General features: G+C 38.4%; 1 protein-coding gene across 5 annotated transcripts in view; it reads right to left on the bottom strand.

Moving 5' to 3' along the window:
* Positions 1-3288: 3288 nt before the first annotated feature.
* Positions 3289-20170, bottom strand: part of DYNC1I2 (dynein cytoplasmic 1 intermediate chain 2) — a 55721-nt gene continuing 38839 nt past the window's right edge. For 3 of the 5 annotated variants that reach the window (XM_060177713.1, XM_007537797.2, XM_016194638.2), the window contains 3 exons: positions 9765-9905; positions 6683-6808; positions 3289-3924 (listed from right to left, as the gene is read on the bottom strand). In XM_060177713.1, coding sequence (XP_060033696.1) covers positions 3811-3924; positions 6683-6808; positions 9765-9905 — 381 coding nt within the window. In that variant the 3' untranslated portion in view covers positions 3289-3810. The remainder of the gene's footprint in view (positions 3925-6682; positions 6809-9764; positions 9906-20170) is intronic. The other 2 variants (XM_007537798.3, XM_060177715.1) reach the window with 1 other exon arrangement.

The raw sequence follows: 20170 nt of genomic DNA on the forward strand, positions 1-20170 counted from the left end.
CCCCAGCTCCTCATCTGCAGGGCGGTTGACTCACTAGTGGTGAAGCCTGTCTTCAGCTGTTTATTTATCTCTCTCTCTCTATCTTCCCCTCCCCTCTCTGTCCTATCAAAAATAAATAAATACATAAAAAATGCATTGCTCTAGAGTTGGCAAAATAGCTCCCTTGGCTAGTGTGCTTGTTTTGTCACGCACATGACCTGGGCTCCAGCCTCGCCCCCACAGTATTGAAGAGAGATTCAGAACTGTGGCATCTTTTCCTCTATCTGAAAAAACCAGCCTGGAATAGTGGAGCCCCAGTGATGGCAAAACAAACAACAGAAAATAAAGCAAAATATAAATGAAATAAAATGCCCTGGAGGCCAGGTTCAAACAGTAGATTGCACATTTAACCATGTGACAAGATCTGCATTTGTGTCCGTGGCCACCACATGGGAGCAACAGCAAGGGGGAGGCTTCCTGAGTAGTGGAGTGGTGTCCTCCCTTTCTGTCTTTCTCTTTCCATCTAGAAGAAAAAAGGGAGTCTGCTGGAAGTAAAGGAATTGTATAGGTGCAGAGCCCCAGCAACAACCATGGCAAAAAGAAACAAAAATACTGTCTTTTACAACTGAAAAACGTAACTCATATGCTTCCTACCATCTGACTTTTATTCAAGTCTTTCCTTGAGGTTCTAAGTCTGCCATTATTAGTGCAAAACAGACCAATATTCTCAACACTGAAAGACTAAGATCATCCCTAATACTATGCTCAGTGCACATTTCTCTTCCTTGATTTTAATCAGTTCCACCCAGGTGTAAGTTACAGTGTTAGTGAAACACTAATTTGTATAGAGAGACTTCCTAAATTTTGTAGGCAATAGGATCTAGACATAGGTAAGTAGTTTCTACTAATGACCTGTTTGTTTCTTTGGTTGCAATAATAAAAGCAACAATCATTTCAGAAATTTACTTCAAGTTAATTGTTGTCTACAAAACCAAAAATGCTTCTTCAACATAAGGGTAGTAAGCACTTCTGGTCTTAACTTCTAAATCTTTGATCCATTTGGAGTTAATTTTTACACATGATGAAATTTTGTGGTCCATTTTAATTCTGCATATTTCAACCCAATTTTCTCAATACCACTTGTTGACTAAGCTTTCCTTTTTTCATTTGATGTTTGGGCTCCCTTGTCAAAAATTAGTTGTCCGTAGGTGTGAAGGCTGATTTCTGGGCTCTCAATTTGATTCCATTGCTCTATGTGTCTATTTTGGTTCCATTACCAGGCTGTTTGGATTATAGTGGCGCTAGTATGTCTTGAGGTTTAGAAGCATAATGCCTCCATTCTTGCTTTTTTCCCTCGGGTGCTTTGACTATTTTGGGTATTTTATTATTATTAATCTCCAGATAAACTTTTGTATCTTGTGTTCTGCTCTTGAAGAAGTTTGGTGGGATCTTGATAGAGATTGCATTAAATCTGTATATTGCTTTGGGTAGAATAGTCATTTTGACAATATTAATTCTCCCAATACACGAGCATGGGATGTCTTTCCATTTCTTTGTATCTTTTCCAATTTCCTTGAGAAGTGCCTCATAGCTTTCAGTATAAAGGCTTTTCATGTCCTTTGTTAGGTTTATCTCTAGATATTTGATTGTTTTTGCTGCTATGGTGAATGATAATCTAGAGATTCACCAGAACTCTTGAAAAGGACCCACCTTATGACCCAGCAATCTCTCCTAGGGATGTACCCAGGGAAAACAAAAACACCTATCAGAAAAGACCCATGCATACTAATTAACATTCACAGCAGCACAGTTTGTAATAGCTCAAACTTGGAAGTAACTCAGATGCCCAACAACAGAAGTTGTTGTAATATACACAATGGAGTACTATGCAGCTGTTAAAAAAGATGAGGATACCTCTTTTGCAATAGGTTAGGACTTGAAGGCACCATGTTGAGGGAGACAAGCCAAAAAGAGAAAGACCAATACCAAATGATCTTTCTTATAGCCGGACGTAAGAACAAAGAACAGTAAGAAAAAGCACAAGGTGAAACTTGGACTGAAACATGCACCAAAGCAAAGGACTCTGGGGAAGAAAGGGAAGGACACTGTGGTTCTGTTGCTTCTCCTAGACACCAATCAAATGGAGAGGACAGGCTTTAGCTATGCATTAAATACTATACTGTAAACCACTAACTGCCCAATACAGTTAATTAAAAAACAAACAAAAAAACGGATAACCACTTCTTATCCCAATAAGAAAATAACAACAAAATAAGAAATTCGCCAAAAAGCTATACCTGTTCAGCAAAAGCATACCTGGTAACAAATAAGGTAGAGTTTACATAACTTGATGATTTTCAAAAATATAAAGTTACAATTCTAAGAGTACAAAGACCTACTCCATATTTTTCTAGTCAGTTTAATCTGTCAAAAGACTTTTCTATCAATATTGACAGTTTTGTCTTTAAACAAATAGGCACACCCCTGACTGGTGCCAAGGAGACACAGAAGATGCCAATGTCCCTTCATCCTGCCCTCGTCCCTTCTTTCTGAGTTCTCGTTTGTTTTTGCAGTATGTCACACCCAGTTCAAGTTTCACCTTATGTTTTCCTTTACGTTCCACCTATAAGTGAGATCATTCAGTATTGGTGGAAAGGGACATTTTAAAATGGATAAAATCAATATCTGAACACAATCCTTCCCCTTAAATGAAAATGCTGATTTGAACATTAGTTCTTGATACTTGTCACTAACCTTTGGGTTTGTAGACAGGGTTGGAATAGCATCTGAAGAAGTGGACTGGATACAATGTAAATTTTATTTAAGCATTTTTCCTTCACAACCATGAAACCAGTTTGTCTTAAGGGTGGGCTTACCCTTAGCTCATGTGGATCGCAATCTCCATCAGTGACAATTAATAGGCATCTTTCTACTTATTCTTTAAACTAAATATATTTTAGGTAGAGAGGAAACATGAGGGTAAAACAAAAGTTAACCTAGGAGAAATTCTCTCACTGAGAGATTATCTAAACATCAGTTCATAATGTACTGGGAAATCTACAATATACTGTACCTTTCCTCCCTTTTTAGTGATTTTTACCAGCAGGGAACAAAAAGGAAGTAAGTACTATAGTCGTTTTACAGCTTTCTCTATACAGACTGTATGACACACTATCTTCAGGCAGTAAGCTTTATGAGATTTGAGGTTGCTGTTTACAACAGGAGCTTAAGAAAGATATGGAAAAGATACTTTATTATAAAGATACGGAAAGATTAAACTTATGCAGAGTAAATATCAAAATGAAAAAGTTTTAAGTTAACACATATTTTTTATTTATAATTATGTGGATTATAAAGAAGGAAAAGAATATTAGAAGAGAACTTGGGACAGATGTATAGATGCTAAAGCTAAGAATAAACAATATCCCTAATATATGGCTGGTAAGATGTTATCAGAATGATAGGGAATGGTGGTTATCTAAAATTCACAGAACTTATTTAATTACTGTGCTTTAAAAATAACTGTATATAGTGTCATACCTTGAAAATAATTCAAAAAGAGTAATAACAAATAAACATCTATATAAAGAATTCAGAAAGGGTTGCAATGTGTAAAGTCAATTTGCTGTAGTAAAAATGACACAAATCCCAAGCAAGATGCCCGTTATATAAAAAGGGACACTGGAAGATTCATTTGCTAAATTAATTCCACAGGTTGTTCCATTAAATTTCTTCATAGTTATCATTTAGACAAAAGCATGCAAATAGTCCTATGCTCTACATAGAGTCTTCCCCAGATTCACTAGGATTACATATTCCTCTTCCAAGAGCTTAAGCAGGTATCCGGGTAGCTGCTTCCTCCTCGGCATCAGCTCGATTTGCATTAATTTCTGCAAGTGTTCGTCCAAATCGTGCCCACTCATCATTTCGGGGGACAGCAATCTGCTGTTAAAAGAAAGACAATGCTTTATGTACACTGAAATAAAAGATCATCTTCCCCACTATTACTCAGTCTATTTTCAAATAATTTCTACTAAAAAGTAATCACTGACCTAAATGGTCTTTCATAATTATAGGGATTAGAACAATGATCTTCAACATTTTGAAACAAAAGATACTGTTTGTAAAGTGTGTTGTGACAGCCTTGGAAGGGATATTGCCATAATCTCTATCAGTGCAAGACAGAATAACAGTAACTCTTTGTAAATATACCTTCTGTGCACTATCTCATGGGTTTTGCGACAGAGGAGGGGTTCCTTAAAATTTTTCTACTTCTTGTACCATTTTTCTCTACTTGTACCATTTTTTGTATGAAATAGTTTTCGAAGCACAATTTATAAGAACTGGTTTCATATAAATATTTTTTGAGCATGGCATGACTGTTCTTGATATTGGAGAAAATTATTCTGCCTCATGAAAGCAGTCCAATGACCAAATTAAAAAAAGAAAAAAAAAAGAACACCTTATTTATTTGTGGGGGAAAAGAGTGAGCAGGAGAGATAGAGAGAGGAACCAGAGCATCACTTTGGCACATGTGATGCAGGGTTAGGACTTCAAGACCTCATGTCTGAGTCCAACACTTTAACAATCTCCCACGCTAACCTTTTTTTTTTTTTTTTTTTTTAATAATTGTCTTCTTTTAAAAGTGGGAAAAAGAAAGTGAATAGACAGTTTTCTAAAGAAGAAATGTACATGGCCTATAGAAATACGAAGAAAGGCGAGAGTCAGGCGGTAGTGCAGTGGGTTAAGCACAGGTGGCGCAAAGCACAAGGACCGGTGGAAGGATTCCAGTCTGAGCCCCCGGCTCCCCACTTGCAGGGCAGTCACTTGCTTCACAAGTGGTGAAGCAGGTCTGCAGGTGTCTGTCTTTCTCTCCTCCTCTCTGTCTTCCCCTCCTCTCTCCATTTCTCTCTGTCCTATCCCACAATGACATCAATAACTACAACAACAAAACAACAAGGGCAACAAAAGGGAATAAATACATATTTTTTAAAGAAAGAAATATGAAGAATGCTGCACCTAGTAACTGTGAGAATGGCCTTCATCAACAAAACATGAAATGACAGGTGTGAGGCTGTGGAGAAAAAGGGACTTTGCTGTCCTGTTGGTAGGAAAACAGACTGGTGAAGCCTATTTGAAACACTGTATGAAAAGTCCTTAAATAAAAATGGAAATACCCTGTGATCCAGCAATACCACTTTTAGACATTTATCCAAAGGGTGTGAGAACCCTAATTTAAAGCAACACATGCACCTCTATGCGTATAGCTGCATTATTCACAATAGCCAGAGTGGGCAGCCTAAATGTCCACTGACAGATGACTGGATAAAAAGTTATGAGATATATACTCCACTGAATACTATTCTAAAAAAAAAAAAAAAAAGATACTGTGTTCCCTGGGACTAAGTGGGTGGAATTGGAGGTGATCATGTCTAGAGAAAAAAGAGACAACTCAAGATGACTTCACTCATATGGAGAGTCTAGAGAACTAGAACTCATGAACTTGAAAACAAAGCAAAGAAACAGAAATAACCCAACTGGATCCAGGCTATGAGAAGGTGATTATGACTGGGAGGGTGGGGCACAGAACTTCGGTGGTAAGTGCAGTGTGGAACTATACTCTGTAATCTTAAAATCGTGTTAATTACTATTAATCACAAAATTAAAAAATTTATATGACTTGGGAAAAAAAGGGAAAAGAACTGTTGTTAAGAAAAGTATGACTGTTATATCAGAACACAAATCATTCAGTGTGGCCAGTGCATTTTCCTGCTTCTGAATCATACCACTCTTATGATTAGATTAATGATATTCAATATGGTAACTAGGAACCACAATGGAACCATTTAAATGTAAATTAAAAAATAAAATTCAGTTGAATTAAATTGTATTAAATTTAGTTGTACTAAAAAATCTAGTTGTACTAACCGCATTTTAAGTGCTAAATAGTAATATGTGGTTAGTAGCTATCACATTGTAGATGGTGAAGTTACAGAGCATTTTCATCTGTGTGGATGGTTCAATTGGTTTGTTCTAAATGATTTAATCTACCTCCCTCCTGCACATCCAATTGTGAAAGGCTGAGGGGGTATTAAAAGAGGATGGGAAATCAGAAGGGATAGAAAAAAAATATATGATCAAGCCACTAGTCAGGAAACAAATCCTTGGCATTGTGTACAGCCAACTTAAATAGTAAAGATGAAAGTGCTACAAGTCATCCTGATGGATTCAATGACAGAGAGATTCAAACAAAGCCCAGGAGTCATGAGTCAGGTTTCACACAGTCATTGGGTAACTTTCAAAAGACACCACTTTTGGTTTCTACTATCTGATCCAAACAAATATTTTATCTCAATATCAGTTCTGTAAAGCCTCCAAAGTCAAACTATAACTCCAAATTTCTTCTGCTTAAGAGTTTTCTACCTTAAAAGAAAAACTTCTACCTTCAGCAATGCATGCTTCAATACACTAGAAACTACAAACATATGATATTGCCCTCAAAATCTGTTACATAGAGAACAGGAGACCCAGTTTAGAAGGAAAATTCATCTTTCTGTGGTGCAAAGTCAGTTTTATTTTTACAACTATGTGGCTTAGATGATTCGTGAATTTCAAAGACTAGTTTTAACTACAAAGATACTGTCAATGCAGTGCTGTAAAAACTATAGAGATGTGTCAAAATGACAGGCAACGAGTTCCATACCTCTCCCACATCATATATAACAATCTGTCCTTCAGAATCACCCACGGCAATCTCTCTTCCAGAATGGGTCCATCTTACACGGTTAAGAGCAGGATTACCCTCCACAGAAATGCTGGCTGTTGGTACCTAAAGTCATTTAAAACACAGGACAGTATGAAAAGTTTCATCAGGGTTTCTATAAACATGCAAAGCAGTACTTCCAATCTGGCTACATTTTTTATTTTTTTAAAGAAAGATGAAAACAGATAAAGAATTTTCCCAACTTTCTTCCTGCTCAGTGATACACTATGAATGACATTATAAGTCAACCCTCGAAAATGGTTTGGGAAAATAACTGAAATACTTCTATTAGAAATTCTCACATGACTAGGGACATAATTTTGAAAGATCTTCTCTTTAATAAAGGATTCTTTCTTATTTTAACTTCTTTCAGAGGTCAAGCTATTTGAAAACAGATGGCCAAAGCCCCACTTAAAAGAAACATTTCAAAACTCCTCATAAACAGATTATGCTTCAATTTTAGAGGCCAGAAATTACTCTTGTAGCTTGCATTTCTGTTAACTGAAACCTCTGATTTACCCACTGTTTCTAGAAATAGTTCATATTGAAGAAGCACTATGGGTCCCTCCTAAGCTCTTTGTTCCCTGTCTGAGCAGGCTAGGAAGATGGCACCAGCACTGGCACCAGTTCCTTGGAATCTCACTGTGCCACTCCTATGCTGAGGTAAAAGATTTATTAGTTGTATATAAAACAAACATTTGGTGTTTGACTCAGACAAAATACACAACAGAATTAATTTTTTTCCTGAAACCTGACTTAAAATAATGCTTTTGGTACCAGTCACTCTTAGACAATTGATTTAATCCCTAGAATGCCAAAAATTATTATTTAAAATATATTTATATATTCTTTGAATTAAGAATCATAGGAAAGATCCAAATTTAATTATAACCACAAATTTCTTCTTATACTACTTCTTTTTTAATTATATTACTTGATCGGGGAAGTAATGATTTATAAGATAGTTGTCATTTAACTACAAATGTCTAATAACAACCCCTAAGCTAAGAAGTTAAAATTGGGGCCATAGGTGTATATATAACTAGAAATATGTATTAAATCCAATAACCTAGTTAGAACTTCTTTTTTTCCTCTAGGAAAAGCTGAAAGTTCCTTCTCAAACTATTAATATAATGTTGAAAAGTCTCACAGTTTTTAAGATTATCTTTATTTATAGGATAGAGATAGCAAGAAATCAAGAGGGAATGGGGTGATTGGGAGAGAGACAGACACCTGCAGCCATGTTTCACCACTCGTAAAACTTTCCCCCTGCAGGTGAGGACCAGGGGGCTTGAACCCAGGTCCTTGATCATTGTAGTATGTGTGCTCAACCAGGTGTGCCACCAACTGGCCCCAAAAGTCTTACATTTTAAAATATAAATTTTCCTGACTTTTTTTCCCCTTTTATTTAAGAAAGGATAAATTAACAAAACCATAGGGTAGGAGGTGTACAACTCCACACAATTCCCACCACCTAATCTCCATATCCCACCCCCTCCTCTGATAGCTTTCCCATTCTCTATCCCTCTGGGAGCATGGACCCAGGGTCATTGTGGGTTGCAGAAGGTGGAAGGTCTGGCTTCTGTAATTGCTTCCCCGCTGAACATGGGCGTTGACTGGTCGGTCCATACTCCCAGCCTGCCTCTCTCTCTCTTTCCCTAGTAGGGTGGGTCTCTGGGGAAGCTGAGCTCCAGGACACATTGGTGGGGTTCCTGACTTTTTTTTTTAAAAAAAATTCCTGACCTTCTAACCATCTATTTTTTTATTTCAGAGGATTTGGACAGATAAAACACTTCACAAGAAACAATAAGAAATGAGGGAAACAGCTTGATGTAGGAGAGGATACTAAGATATGTTCTCCTCAAAAACTGCTACTGAGAGAAGTGCTATCACTATTTCTTACCCACCATGGTAACAAAGAAATCTAAGAACATTTTAAGATTCACCAAGCTGGTTAAAGTACATATGATTAAAAATAACTAATACCTACAATTAAGTTTCATTGCTAAGAAATTATTTTAGTGCAGTAATTAGGAAATATGATGATATCTGTGTTGACATTTATTTTTAATTTAAATTTTTGTTTTGTTTTATTTTTTGTTTTACCAACTCTGGCTTATGGTGGTACTGGGGATTGAACCTGTAACCTTTGATGCCTCGGGCATGAAAGTCTACTTGCATAACCATTATGCTGTCTCCACAGTCCACACTGCTGAATTTTATAATAACACTAACATTCTGTTTTCAATCCTTCATGGAAAAAGTGATCAAAATACATTTTACCTTCAGACAAGTAAGCCAGGTTAAGACTAAAGCTTATGTTTATGGATGACACACAATTCTATCAAGGCTAAGAGATAATTTAGAAATCCAGAATTAAGGTCAGCAATCTTCAACAGCCTGAAACTGTCTGCTTTCTAAACTATAAATGAAAAAGATCCCAGTTGTATTATGAATGAGACTTTGCCAGGACATTAGAAACGTGATAGTACTTTTCAAAAGTAAAAGGAAATACCCCAGTGATCTTGGCACATTATTTGTCCCTTAAGTTCTTCCCAGAATGCAGTTTATTATTTAGAGAAGAAAGCTTATTTGACTTCTTTGTGATAAAGCTACAATCATAAATCCTGTTCAAAATTCCTTAGAATAAAAGGGATTTCAGGGAGTCGGGCTGTAGTGCAGCGGGTTAAGCGCAGGTGGTGCAAAGCACAAGGACTGGCATAAGGATCCCGGTTCGAACCCCGGCTCCCCACCTGCAGGGGAGTCGCTTCACAGGCGGTGAAGCAGGTCTGCAGGTGTCTATCTTTCTCTCCTCCTCTCTGTCTTCCCCTCCTCTCTCCATTTCTTTCTGTCCTATCCAACAACGACAACAACAATAATAACTACAACAATAAAACAACAAGGGCAACAAAAGGGAATAAATAAATAAAATAAATATTCAAAAAAAAAGGGATTTCAAAGATTACTCAAAACATCTCCAATTTTCTATTTTTAGTGCAATCTTTGTAATTTTTCTGCTTACCTCTGTGTCATTGTTGAGATTCCACAAGTCCAGCCTCCCCATGCCATCCACACAGGCGAACAGGGCTGGGTGAGTGGGAGACCACATAACATCATAGACATAGTCTGAGTTATCTTCAAATGAGTACAGAGGCTTGTTGTTCTGAAACAGAAAAGTAGATTCTAGGCTTAGTCAAATTATGACATACATTCAACAGGTATGGCAACATTTTATGGTATTTAATTCAGTCTAGAAAAAGTCCCTGTAATTTATCTCATGACAGAATTACTGGGAGTCATGGACTAAAGAACAAATATTTTATTGCACTTCCATTTTAACATGTAGTCACCATAGTGTTTTATTTATTTATTTGTTTCCTTTTGTTGCCCTTGTTGTTTTATTTTTGTAGTTATTATTGATGTCCTTGTTGTTGGATACGTTGTTGTTGGATAGGACAGAGAAATGGAGAGAGGAGGGGAAGACGGGGGAGAAAGACAGATACCTGCAGACCTGCTTCACAGCTTGTGAAGCGACTCCCCTGCAGGTGGGGAGCCAGGTTTGAGCCTGATCCCCACCACACTGAAGGAAGGTTTGGTACTGTGGTCTCTTTCTTTCCTCCTTACTTCTCTCCCTTCCTCCCACATTCTCAAAATAAGTAAATTTAAAAAATTCAAGGTAAGAAGTAGGGATGTAGCTTGAATAAAATATTAGTTTTATGAGAAAGAATATGTCAATTAAAAATAATAGAAATACAACTAGGAAGGTGGCTCAAAGGTAGACCTCATGTCCTGGGTCTGATTTCTGGCACCACATAAAATAGACAGAAAGTGATAAATGAGCATAGTGGTACTATTTCTCTCTCTCACTCTCTCCCTCTCTCTCTTTCTCTCTTTTTCTCTCTCTCATACACACACACACTTTAAAAATGGAAATAAAAAGTAGAGTCTTATAAGAAAAATAAGACATTCGCTAATTCAAATATTGTTCAGGAAAGAGTCTCAACCAATGATGCTGAGAACTGCCACTCTAGGCAAGAGTATTTCTACGTCAAGATGAGTGAATTAGGTCATCTTTGCTTGATGCCATTAGACATTCAAATTTAAAAACTTCTTTTGTTCCAATTCCTTGCTCACTAAGCAGTCTTCTGATTATAATTTGGCTTCCTACATGGGTTCTCTATAGGGAAACAAAAAGATGGTTAGAAAGCAAGAGTACCTGAGTCTTCAAGCAGTTGTTTCTCAGTGTAAGTTAATATACTAACCTCTCCCTCTCCCTCCCCCTCTCCCCCTTCTTGTTTATTATGGTGCTAAACACTGACTTTTCCAATGTATGGGTGTCTAGTAGTCTGTTAGTTCCACTCAGCACTTCCTAGTTAAATCAGCTCTCACAGACCAACAACAGTTGATGAATATGCAAAGGACAGACTGAAGAGTGGCTAACATTAAGTTGCTAAGATAAGTAATGACACAGAGGATGGTAAGTTAGACTTCCATAAAAGCCAGCCAACCAACTTCAAAGGACTTGCACATTTTATCCTTATTAATGGTAATCTTTTGAGAATTAAATGGGCAAGCTATTAAATTAGGGAGGGAATTTAAGGCATAATATATTATAACAGAAACTAGACTGTAAGATATAAACTATAAAAGTCTGAAAATAACCTAGTATTCTAAGGAATTAGCACATTAATGGCCTAAACTCTGTCACTTCATAGTAAATATAGTTCTGACAGGCATTTGTTCTGGGGCTAGAATGTGCTGTGCATATGTTAAAACAATTTCTCTCCCAAACAATTAAAAAATATTTTTAAATAAAATATTTTTTAAAAAGAGAGAGATGCCAGAGATTGATCATTGCACTTCAACTTTTAAGTCTAATACTCTAGTAGTCACTGTGCCACTTCCCAGACCACAATAAGACATGATTGTTGGAGGTTACTCTTAAAATGTGTCAGATAGTGGTAGAACTATTAAGTTAATGTGTCAGATCTACCCATAATTAAGCTCTATAAATATTTTTAAAAAGATATATTTATTAATGAGGGGGAGAAAAGGGAGTAGAGAAAAGCAGAATATTACTCTGGCTTGTGAGATGCTAGAGTTAGAACTCGGGACCTTCAACAAGGGCAACAAAAGGGGAAATACCATAAATAAATTATATATATATATAAAAAAAGAAGAACTCGGGACCTTATGCTTTGGAGTTCTATGCTTTACCTACTGTGCCACTTCCTGAGTCACTAATATCCACGCTGTTAAGGAATCCTTAAGTTACTTTAAGAAGATTTCACTTTTCACATATTTTTTCCTATCAATTCTTTGGACTCACCTAAGTGCTTCTGTTGTGAATTTTCAAATTTGGCATTTTGAAGAGGCACTAGTGTCTCCCAAATATATTAGAAATAAAGTTTTTTTGATGGTCTAAGCTTCACCATTATGGGGAAAATCATCTATGTTAATCTTCATTAAAAAAAAATAGCAAACGAAGTTCAAAAAATGAGAAAAATTTGATGACCCAGAACATTGCTTGGCATTATAAATTCCTGACTTGGTAAAAATTAGAAGCTGGCTGAAAAATAATTACTTTAAACTAAAGTTGTTACAGTACCAAACTGAAGCTTTTAGGGGTATTTTAGAAAATTTATACAAAGTGAGAAAAAGAAGGAATGTTGTTTTGTTATTGGGACAGAAGCAAATTTTAAACAACACAAAGAAATAATTTCTAGTGAATCTTTCTTCTAGCTTATGGTGGCTCAATCCCAGAGCCAGAAAGCACTTAAAAAGTAGAGGCATCAGAGCAAAGCATTTAATGACCATTAAACTGATTAATGTGAAAATGATGGCTTAGAATGCTTAAAATGGGGACCAGAGACAGCTTATAGAAAAAAAAACAAAAGGTTTACAGAAGCCAGAACCCCTACCTTCTGCAGCCCAAAAACAACCTTGATCCAGACTCCCAGCGGGGGAGAAGTGGTAGGAGGAAGAAGATAAGAGGGCTCTGAACTCCAGCTCCATCAGCACCCAGAGAGAGAGGAGGAAAAGGAGAGGGACATATGGAGGTAGTAAGGCTGTCATGAGAGAATTGGATCTGGAGGAAAAAGGGGACAATTGTGTATAAATGTAGACTGATAGTTGTAGAGATGATGGTTGGCCCTTGTCTACAACCTTGGGGGAACTGCAGTGGCTTGCAGTGGAGACTGAAGATTCAGAACTCTGATGGTGGGAATGGTGTGTTGACATATAATTTTGTAAAATAAGTAAATGAATGAAAAAAACAAAAGGCTCAAGGCATCGGCGGTAGGGCATGGGGTTAAACGCACATAGTGTGAAGTGCTAGGATGGGCGCAAGGACCCCTGTTAGAGCCCCCTGGCTCACCACCTGTGGGGGAGGGCCTGCTTCACAAGTGAAGAAACAGGTCTGCAGGTGTCTTTCTTTCTCTCTCCCTCTCTGTCTTCCCTTCCTCTCTCAATTTTTCTCTGTCCTATCCAACATCAAAAAAAAAGGCCACCAGGAGCAGTGGATTTGTAGTGCAGGCACCAAGCCCCAGTGATAACCATGGAGGCAAAAAAGAAAAAAACAAAAGGCTCTTTTGGGGTACTGAATATCAGCAGTTTCACTAGGTTGTCAAAACCGAGGTAATGGCTTGACTTTCAGGTACACTGGATGAAAGAGGAAAAACCTGAGCAGGCATGCATTACTTTCTGCCATAAGCCCATTCTCCAGCCATCAGCTTCCAAGAGGAGAAGGTAGAAGAGCAGAAAGTAAATAAAGGGGTCAGAGTAAAAATTAGGAGTCAAGAGCACCAAGAGAGGTCTGCTTACATCAAATTCAGTTCCGGTGACATAGCAAGTAGTGTGCTAAGGATGCCTGCCAATCACATCCAAGGGGCTCCACCTCTCTCTTGTTTAATGGCTCTAATGAGTCAGTAGTACCAATAACAGCTCACCAGTTCAGTGCTTCCCTGGCTGTGCATAGGCCCTGAGTTGAATTCTGGGACCAGATGGATGCACCATAGCACTGGCTATGAGGGAAGCGCAGCCACTGATGGTGGACAGGAGCTGAGGTGCTATTTTTTCTCTCTCTCTCTCTCTCTTCCTTTTATTTCTCTTTCTGACTGAATTTAAGAGGATAAAAATTCTGGCCTGCAAGCAGCAGTGTTGCACATATGTGAAGTCCCAGTGCTTTACTGAAGATTAACAAAATAAAAAATCCTAAAATGGAATCTGAACTTCTAAAAAAAAAAAAGAATATTTAGGGTCCTGGGTGATGGGGTGGCGTGGTAGTGACCAGCCATCACTGAAGTGTGGTGGTCTCTTGCCCTTACCCAGCTTTTGCAGCCCTTACTTTGACAAGGTTAGCCTTGGAGTGATTGAGGGAAGTGAAATAGGTAGTAGAGGTGGAGATCTAGGTCTAAGTAGAAGCTAACTGATTAGGTACTTGATGGTGTTTCTGTTAGGTCTTTCTACTTCTGTGGTGCATTCTCTGACTGACCGCAAACTATTGTGCTCTTTTGCTTTAAGGTGTATTTTCCCCGAACTTCCGGATACATGTGTACATAAGCCCTACCTCATGGGCCCTGGTCTAGGTTCTGAGGCTTTGTTAGGAAGTGCACCACCCAAAATAGAATCAGGGAGTCCTATGAGCTAGGAAAGATCTCACCAGAGCAATGAAGCTGGAGGGCTGACATTCTGTGCCTGACATCTCTAGACACAGGCCGAAGTGAAACATGCTGAGGTGGTACAGGTTGAGATCAGAAGATGCAGAACCAGTTGGCATGAATTGAAAGAAGCACGCAGGAGAGCGAGCTCCTCCCCAGAGGCTCCAGGACTGGGATAAATATGGGTTTTATAGAGAGTGGGGAAGGTTCTGCTGTCTTAGGGCTTAAGAAAACAATAGACAGTTATTGTTGTAACCAAATTATTTGGCAATTGGGTTAACTTTGAAAATCCCACTTTTAGGATTCACTGTATCATACAAGACCTCACCAAAATTTATGTCCTTTAATGTTATTTACATATAGCTGTATCTTATAAAGTGACACTGGGAGTCCTGGGATTCCCATATAGACATGATGGGCCTAGACCTCTAACAGATCCCTCTCGCCACTGTCACTGGTCATCTCCATCAGGAACATAATGGACCCCTTTGTGGACTCCTATAGGACCCTGCCCTCAGTGTGGATCAACAATGGTAGGGATGGTCCCTTTCACTGAAGGGAGGCTGGGCAACATACTCTGAAATTAGTGCAGCCTGGAATGTTCCTAGTCATGACTAGAATGTGAGTTCAGAAGTTCAGACCTACAAGGATGCAGAGGTTACACAGGCTCCAGCAACAAATATGGGCCCCAGACCAAATCGATGAGGTTTACAGTTAACAATATTTATATACTTTCCCATATTTGGGAACTGTTCTCTTCTCTGATCCAGCTTTCTAGTCCTATTTCCAACTGTGACACCATCTCCCCAGACAATATCTTGGGTCCACCTGTATATTAGCTATCAGGCTCAGACAAAAACTAGTGGATCATGGGCCCCTTAGAATAGACCTACTAGCTTTTTCCAAAATGGAGACTCTCAAATCTTAATCTGCAATATTCTTGCCTTTAGGCTCCTGATTATTTAACAATTTGTTCTGCTTTATATCTTAATGCTTTTTCAAATACCAGATTCCAGATGATACCATGACGCCAACCTGACCCCACCAATGCATCCTAGAGCCCTGCCTCCCCAGATCCCCGCCCCACTAGGGAAAGAGAGAGACAGGCTGGGAGTATGGATCAACCTGCCAATACCAATATTCAGCAGAGAAGCAATTACAGAAGCCAGACCTTCCACCCTCTGCACCCCATAATGATCCTGGGTCCATACTCCCAGAGTGATAAAGAACAGGAAAGCTTTCAAGGGAGGTGATGGGATACAGAGTTCAGGTGGTGGGAACTGTGTGAAATTGTACCCATCTTATCCTATGGTCTTGTCAGTATTCCCATTTTATATAAAAAATATTTTAAAACTCTTCCTATTATTCACTATTATTGTATCAGAGAGCACGCAGACAATATTCACTCCTTGGCAGCACAGTTAACCATAAAGTATATACCCAAGATCAAAATAATGACAATGGGGAATCACAATATAGCCAAGTATGAAAATGTGTACTCAGAATGTTGCTGCTGTTCTATCCTTCATTAAAGAACTATTCATGTGAGGCTGGGTCATAGCGCAGCAGTTTAAGTGCACATGGCATGAAGCACACGGACCCACACAAGGATCCTGGTTCAAGCCCCCAGCCCTCACCTGCAGGGGGGTGGCTTCATAGGCAGTGAAACAGGTCTGTAGGTGTCTCTTTCCCCCCTGTCTTCCCCTCCTCTCTTGATTTCTCTCTATCCTATCCAACAACAATGATAGCAATAACAACTACTACTACAATAGACAACAAAGGCAACAAAATGGAAGAAACAACAATCCAGGAGCAGTGGGTTTGTAGTGCAGGCACTGAGCCCCAGTGATAACCCTGGAGGCAAAAAAAAAAAAAAAAAAGAACTATTCATGTGCAGGGCTGGCAGAGGCGTACCAGGTTAAGTCCACACCATACAAAGCGTAAGGACCCGCACAAGGATCCTGGCTCCAGCTTCCAGCTCCCTACCTGCAGGGGAATCACTTCACAAGCGGTGAAGCAGGCCTGCAGGTGTCTATCTGTCTCTCTCCCTCTATCTCCCCCCCTCAATTTCTCTCTGTCTTATCCAATAAAAAAAAAAAAAAGAAAAAAAAAAGAAAAATGTACACTAGGAGCAGTGGATTCATAGTGCTGGCACCAAGCCTCAGCGATAACCCTGGAGGCAAAAGAAAAAAGAAAGAAAACAACTATTTACATGCAGAAAATTCAGAATAAAGGGTAAGTCTACTGATAAAAAGTTGTAGAAGGTTCTGATCTAGTTGGTTCATCCTTTGTCCACTAAGATTGGAAAGGAATGTATGTTTGTTAGGGGGTGGGGTGGTAAAGGGACAGACATGTATCACTATTGAATGAATAAATTAAGTTTTCTTTTCTTTTTTCTGCCTCCAGGGTTATTGCTGGGGCTCAGTGCCTGGACTACCAATCCACTGCTCCTGGAGGCCATTTTCTCCATTTTGTTGCCCTTGTTATTATTGCCATTGCTGCTGTTGTTGGATAGCATAGAGAGAAATTGAGAGAGGAGGTGAAGCTAGAGAGTGGGAGAGAAAGATAGACACCTGCAGACCTGTTTCATCACTTGTGAAGCAACCTCCCTGGAGGTGGGGAGTCTGGGGCTCGAACCAGGATCCTTATGCTGGCTCTTGTGTTTTGTGCCTTGTGCGCTTAACTAGCTGCTGCGCTACCACCCAGTCCCCGAATAAATTAGTTTTCTTTAGGAAACTCATAGAAGAAATGACTCACTAGTCTAACTAGCAAAAAAAAAAAAAAAAAAAAGCCTGTTTGTCACAGCTATCCATAAATTATCCTATGTTAAATTACAGCAAATAAAAAAAAAAGAACAAACAAGCCAAACAACAACACAACAAATCAACCAGCTATGAAATAGTACGAACAAATCAACCACTAGGTTATCACAGATATTTTCCTAAATGTTCTTTAGGAAACCCCTCAATTCTCCTGTTAATATATGTAAGGATAGAAGCCTCAATTTTGAAGCTAAAAAGAAGGCTGGCAACAGAGAGATACTAAAAATAACAATAAATCAAACAGATATAATACTCTTTTCAGTTACTGCAAAAGATATCTGGCTAACAACCTAACAAAGATACAATGTTGTCCTGTGTCCATATAATGTACTACTAAGGTAAAAGCCCGTTCAGAAATCCAGCCAAAAGTCTCTAGAGTAATAGTTTCGTGTTTCTAATTCTGCATCATCCTTTAGCTTTATTAGCAAGATTGTGTATAATCTTCCTCTACCTCTTCCCAATTTTTAAAAATAAATCTCATGGGCTGGGGAGATAGCACAATGGTTATGCAAAAGGACTTTCAAGCCTGAGGCTCTGAGTTCTCAGGTTCAGTCCCCTGCACCATCATAAACCAGAGCTGATCAGTGCCCTGGTCTTGACTTCTGTTTCTTTCTCATTAAAATACATAAATAAAATATTTCAAAAAATATCATTAGAAGAACAAAAATTAGTGGACCTCGTGGCGCAACGGTAGCGCGTCTGACTCCAGAAGAACAAAAATTCAAGATGCATACATGCAAAAACAACAACAACAACAAACAAACCAATGATCAAATGCATTTAGGTTCTTGTCTGACCCCCAATAAGGTGATAAGGAGGAACAGAACATTGCTAAGTGCTTATTACAGGCCAGACAGTGGTATATACTTTTTCTGTTTATTTTATTAGACTTCAGGTAAGTGCTATTTTTAGCCCTATTATTTCAAATCTGAAATTGCTAAACTTGAAAAAGCAAACATTTTTGCTTTCTCCTTTCCTTCCTTCCTTTTTCTTTCTTTTTCTCTGTCCTTTCTCCTTTCCTCCCTCCCTCCCTCCATACTTACCTACAAAGTTATTGCTAGGGTTCTGCTTCTGCACAGTTATGCTACCAGTGGACTTGTTTTTTGTTTGCCTTTCTGACTCTCTGACAGAGGGTGAGAGAGATAGGGAGAGAGAAAGTGCAAGAAGTCAGAGAGAGGAGAGATACTATAGCACAGCTTCCCCCTCATGAAACTTCTTCCCCTGTGCAGGGGTTCCCATGTGCCAGCTAGAGGCTAAACCTGGGTTCTTGTGCATGGTAAAGTGTGCACACTACCCGGTGAGACATCTCCCAATTCACAGAAGACAAATTTTCAGAAAAAAGTTTTCTCACTTGATAGTAGATGGAAAGATAGTATCAGGAAAGAATAAGAGTTAACAGTGAGTTCATCTCAGATTTCTGAGGCTAGAATTTGATAAATAAGTCAATCCAATGTATTAATAATAGAGAAGGACATCCCTTAAGACCACTAGGTTTTCTTAAAGAAATGAAAACACAAATCAGGTATCTAAACTGTGTCTCATGATAAATTATTCAAAAGGTTAATATTTAGGATAAGAAGGATGAACTTGTGAAAAGTATATAATTAGGGGGGCACAGAACTGTGAAGTGGTGTGGAACTATATACCCCTATTAACAATCAAAATTATCTTTTTTTTCTTTGCACTGCTAGGATTATTGACAGCACTATGAGTCCACTGTTCTCAGGTCATTTTTCTTTTGATAGGACACAGAGAAATTGAGAGAGGAGGGGGAGGCAGGAAGGGAGAGAATCAGACAGATACTTGCAGACCTGCCTCACTGCTTATGAAGCTTTTCCCTTACAAGAAAGACAAAGGGTGCTTAAATTTGAATCTTTCTGCCTGTTAACATGTGTGCTTAGCTGGATCTGCCACTGCCCAGTTCTCTTATATCTATAAATCACTATGTCAGGAGGGACAAAAGTATACAACTTAACATTCGCCTTGCCCAAAAACTTATATCCAGAATATGCCACTTTGCCAACAATATAATATTTTAGAAAATCTAGACAGTGATGTTAAAGCACTTTAATTTTAATGTGGTATCAGAGAAGCTACAACAACCACTGATAAGAAGTTATGTTTCCTACCTGAATTTTCCTAGATATTATCAAAAGAGTAGGACTCTGTCCCATTTATTGGGAGCTGGTAGAGGGTCAGGAAATACTGTAAAACCTAAGTTAATATTTTCTTTAAATAACCGAGTTTTATTAAAACCAAATGAAACTATATATTGTGATGAACAAACAAAACCCATATGAATTCATTCCTTTATGCAATACTTTCCAAATGATACAAGTTTATTACGTATACCTTTATTATATAAGACCTATTATATTATCAGTTTTTGTCTTTCTTCTGTTTTTTTTTTACTCCATCAGTTCTGTGTGCCACTGTGGTACTGAGCAAACCACTAACTGGTCTCTGGAAAACACATTTGTTCTGGTCTGTATGGCATTTATATGAAATGCTATGTGAGATAGTCATGTGTTTTTCCCCTCAGTTCTCTCGGGGAATAATTCTGCATCTGAACAATCTGAAGTGGCAGGAAGAATGGTCCTTTGCTATATGTGGGTTATTATATTTGTCAGCACATTCTTTTTTAAAAGCTATTTTTAACTTTATTTAACTGGATAGGACAGAGAGAAGCTGAGAAAGAGAGAGAGATGCCTACAGCACTGCTCCATCACTTGTGAAGTTTTTCTCCTGCAGCTGGGAAATAATGTTCTTATATTTATAATTATTAATCAATTAATTAATTATTGGATTGAGGCAGAAAGAAACTGAGAAGGGAAGGTAGAAAGGGAAAGAGAAAGAGACACCTGCAACCCTGCTTCACCACTCATGAAGACTCCCCTTGTGGGTTGGGGTGAGGGCTTGAACCCTGCCACTGTAATGTGTACACATAA

This window comes from Erinaceus europaeus, chromosome 18, assembly GCF_950295315.1.
Source record: "Erinaceus europaeus chromosome 18, mEriEur2.1, whole genome shotgun sequence".
NCBI lineage: Eukaryota > Metazoa > Chordata > Mammalia > Eulipotyphla > Erinaceidae > Erinaceus > Erinaceus europaeus.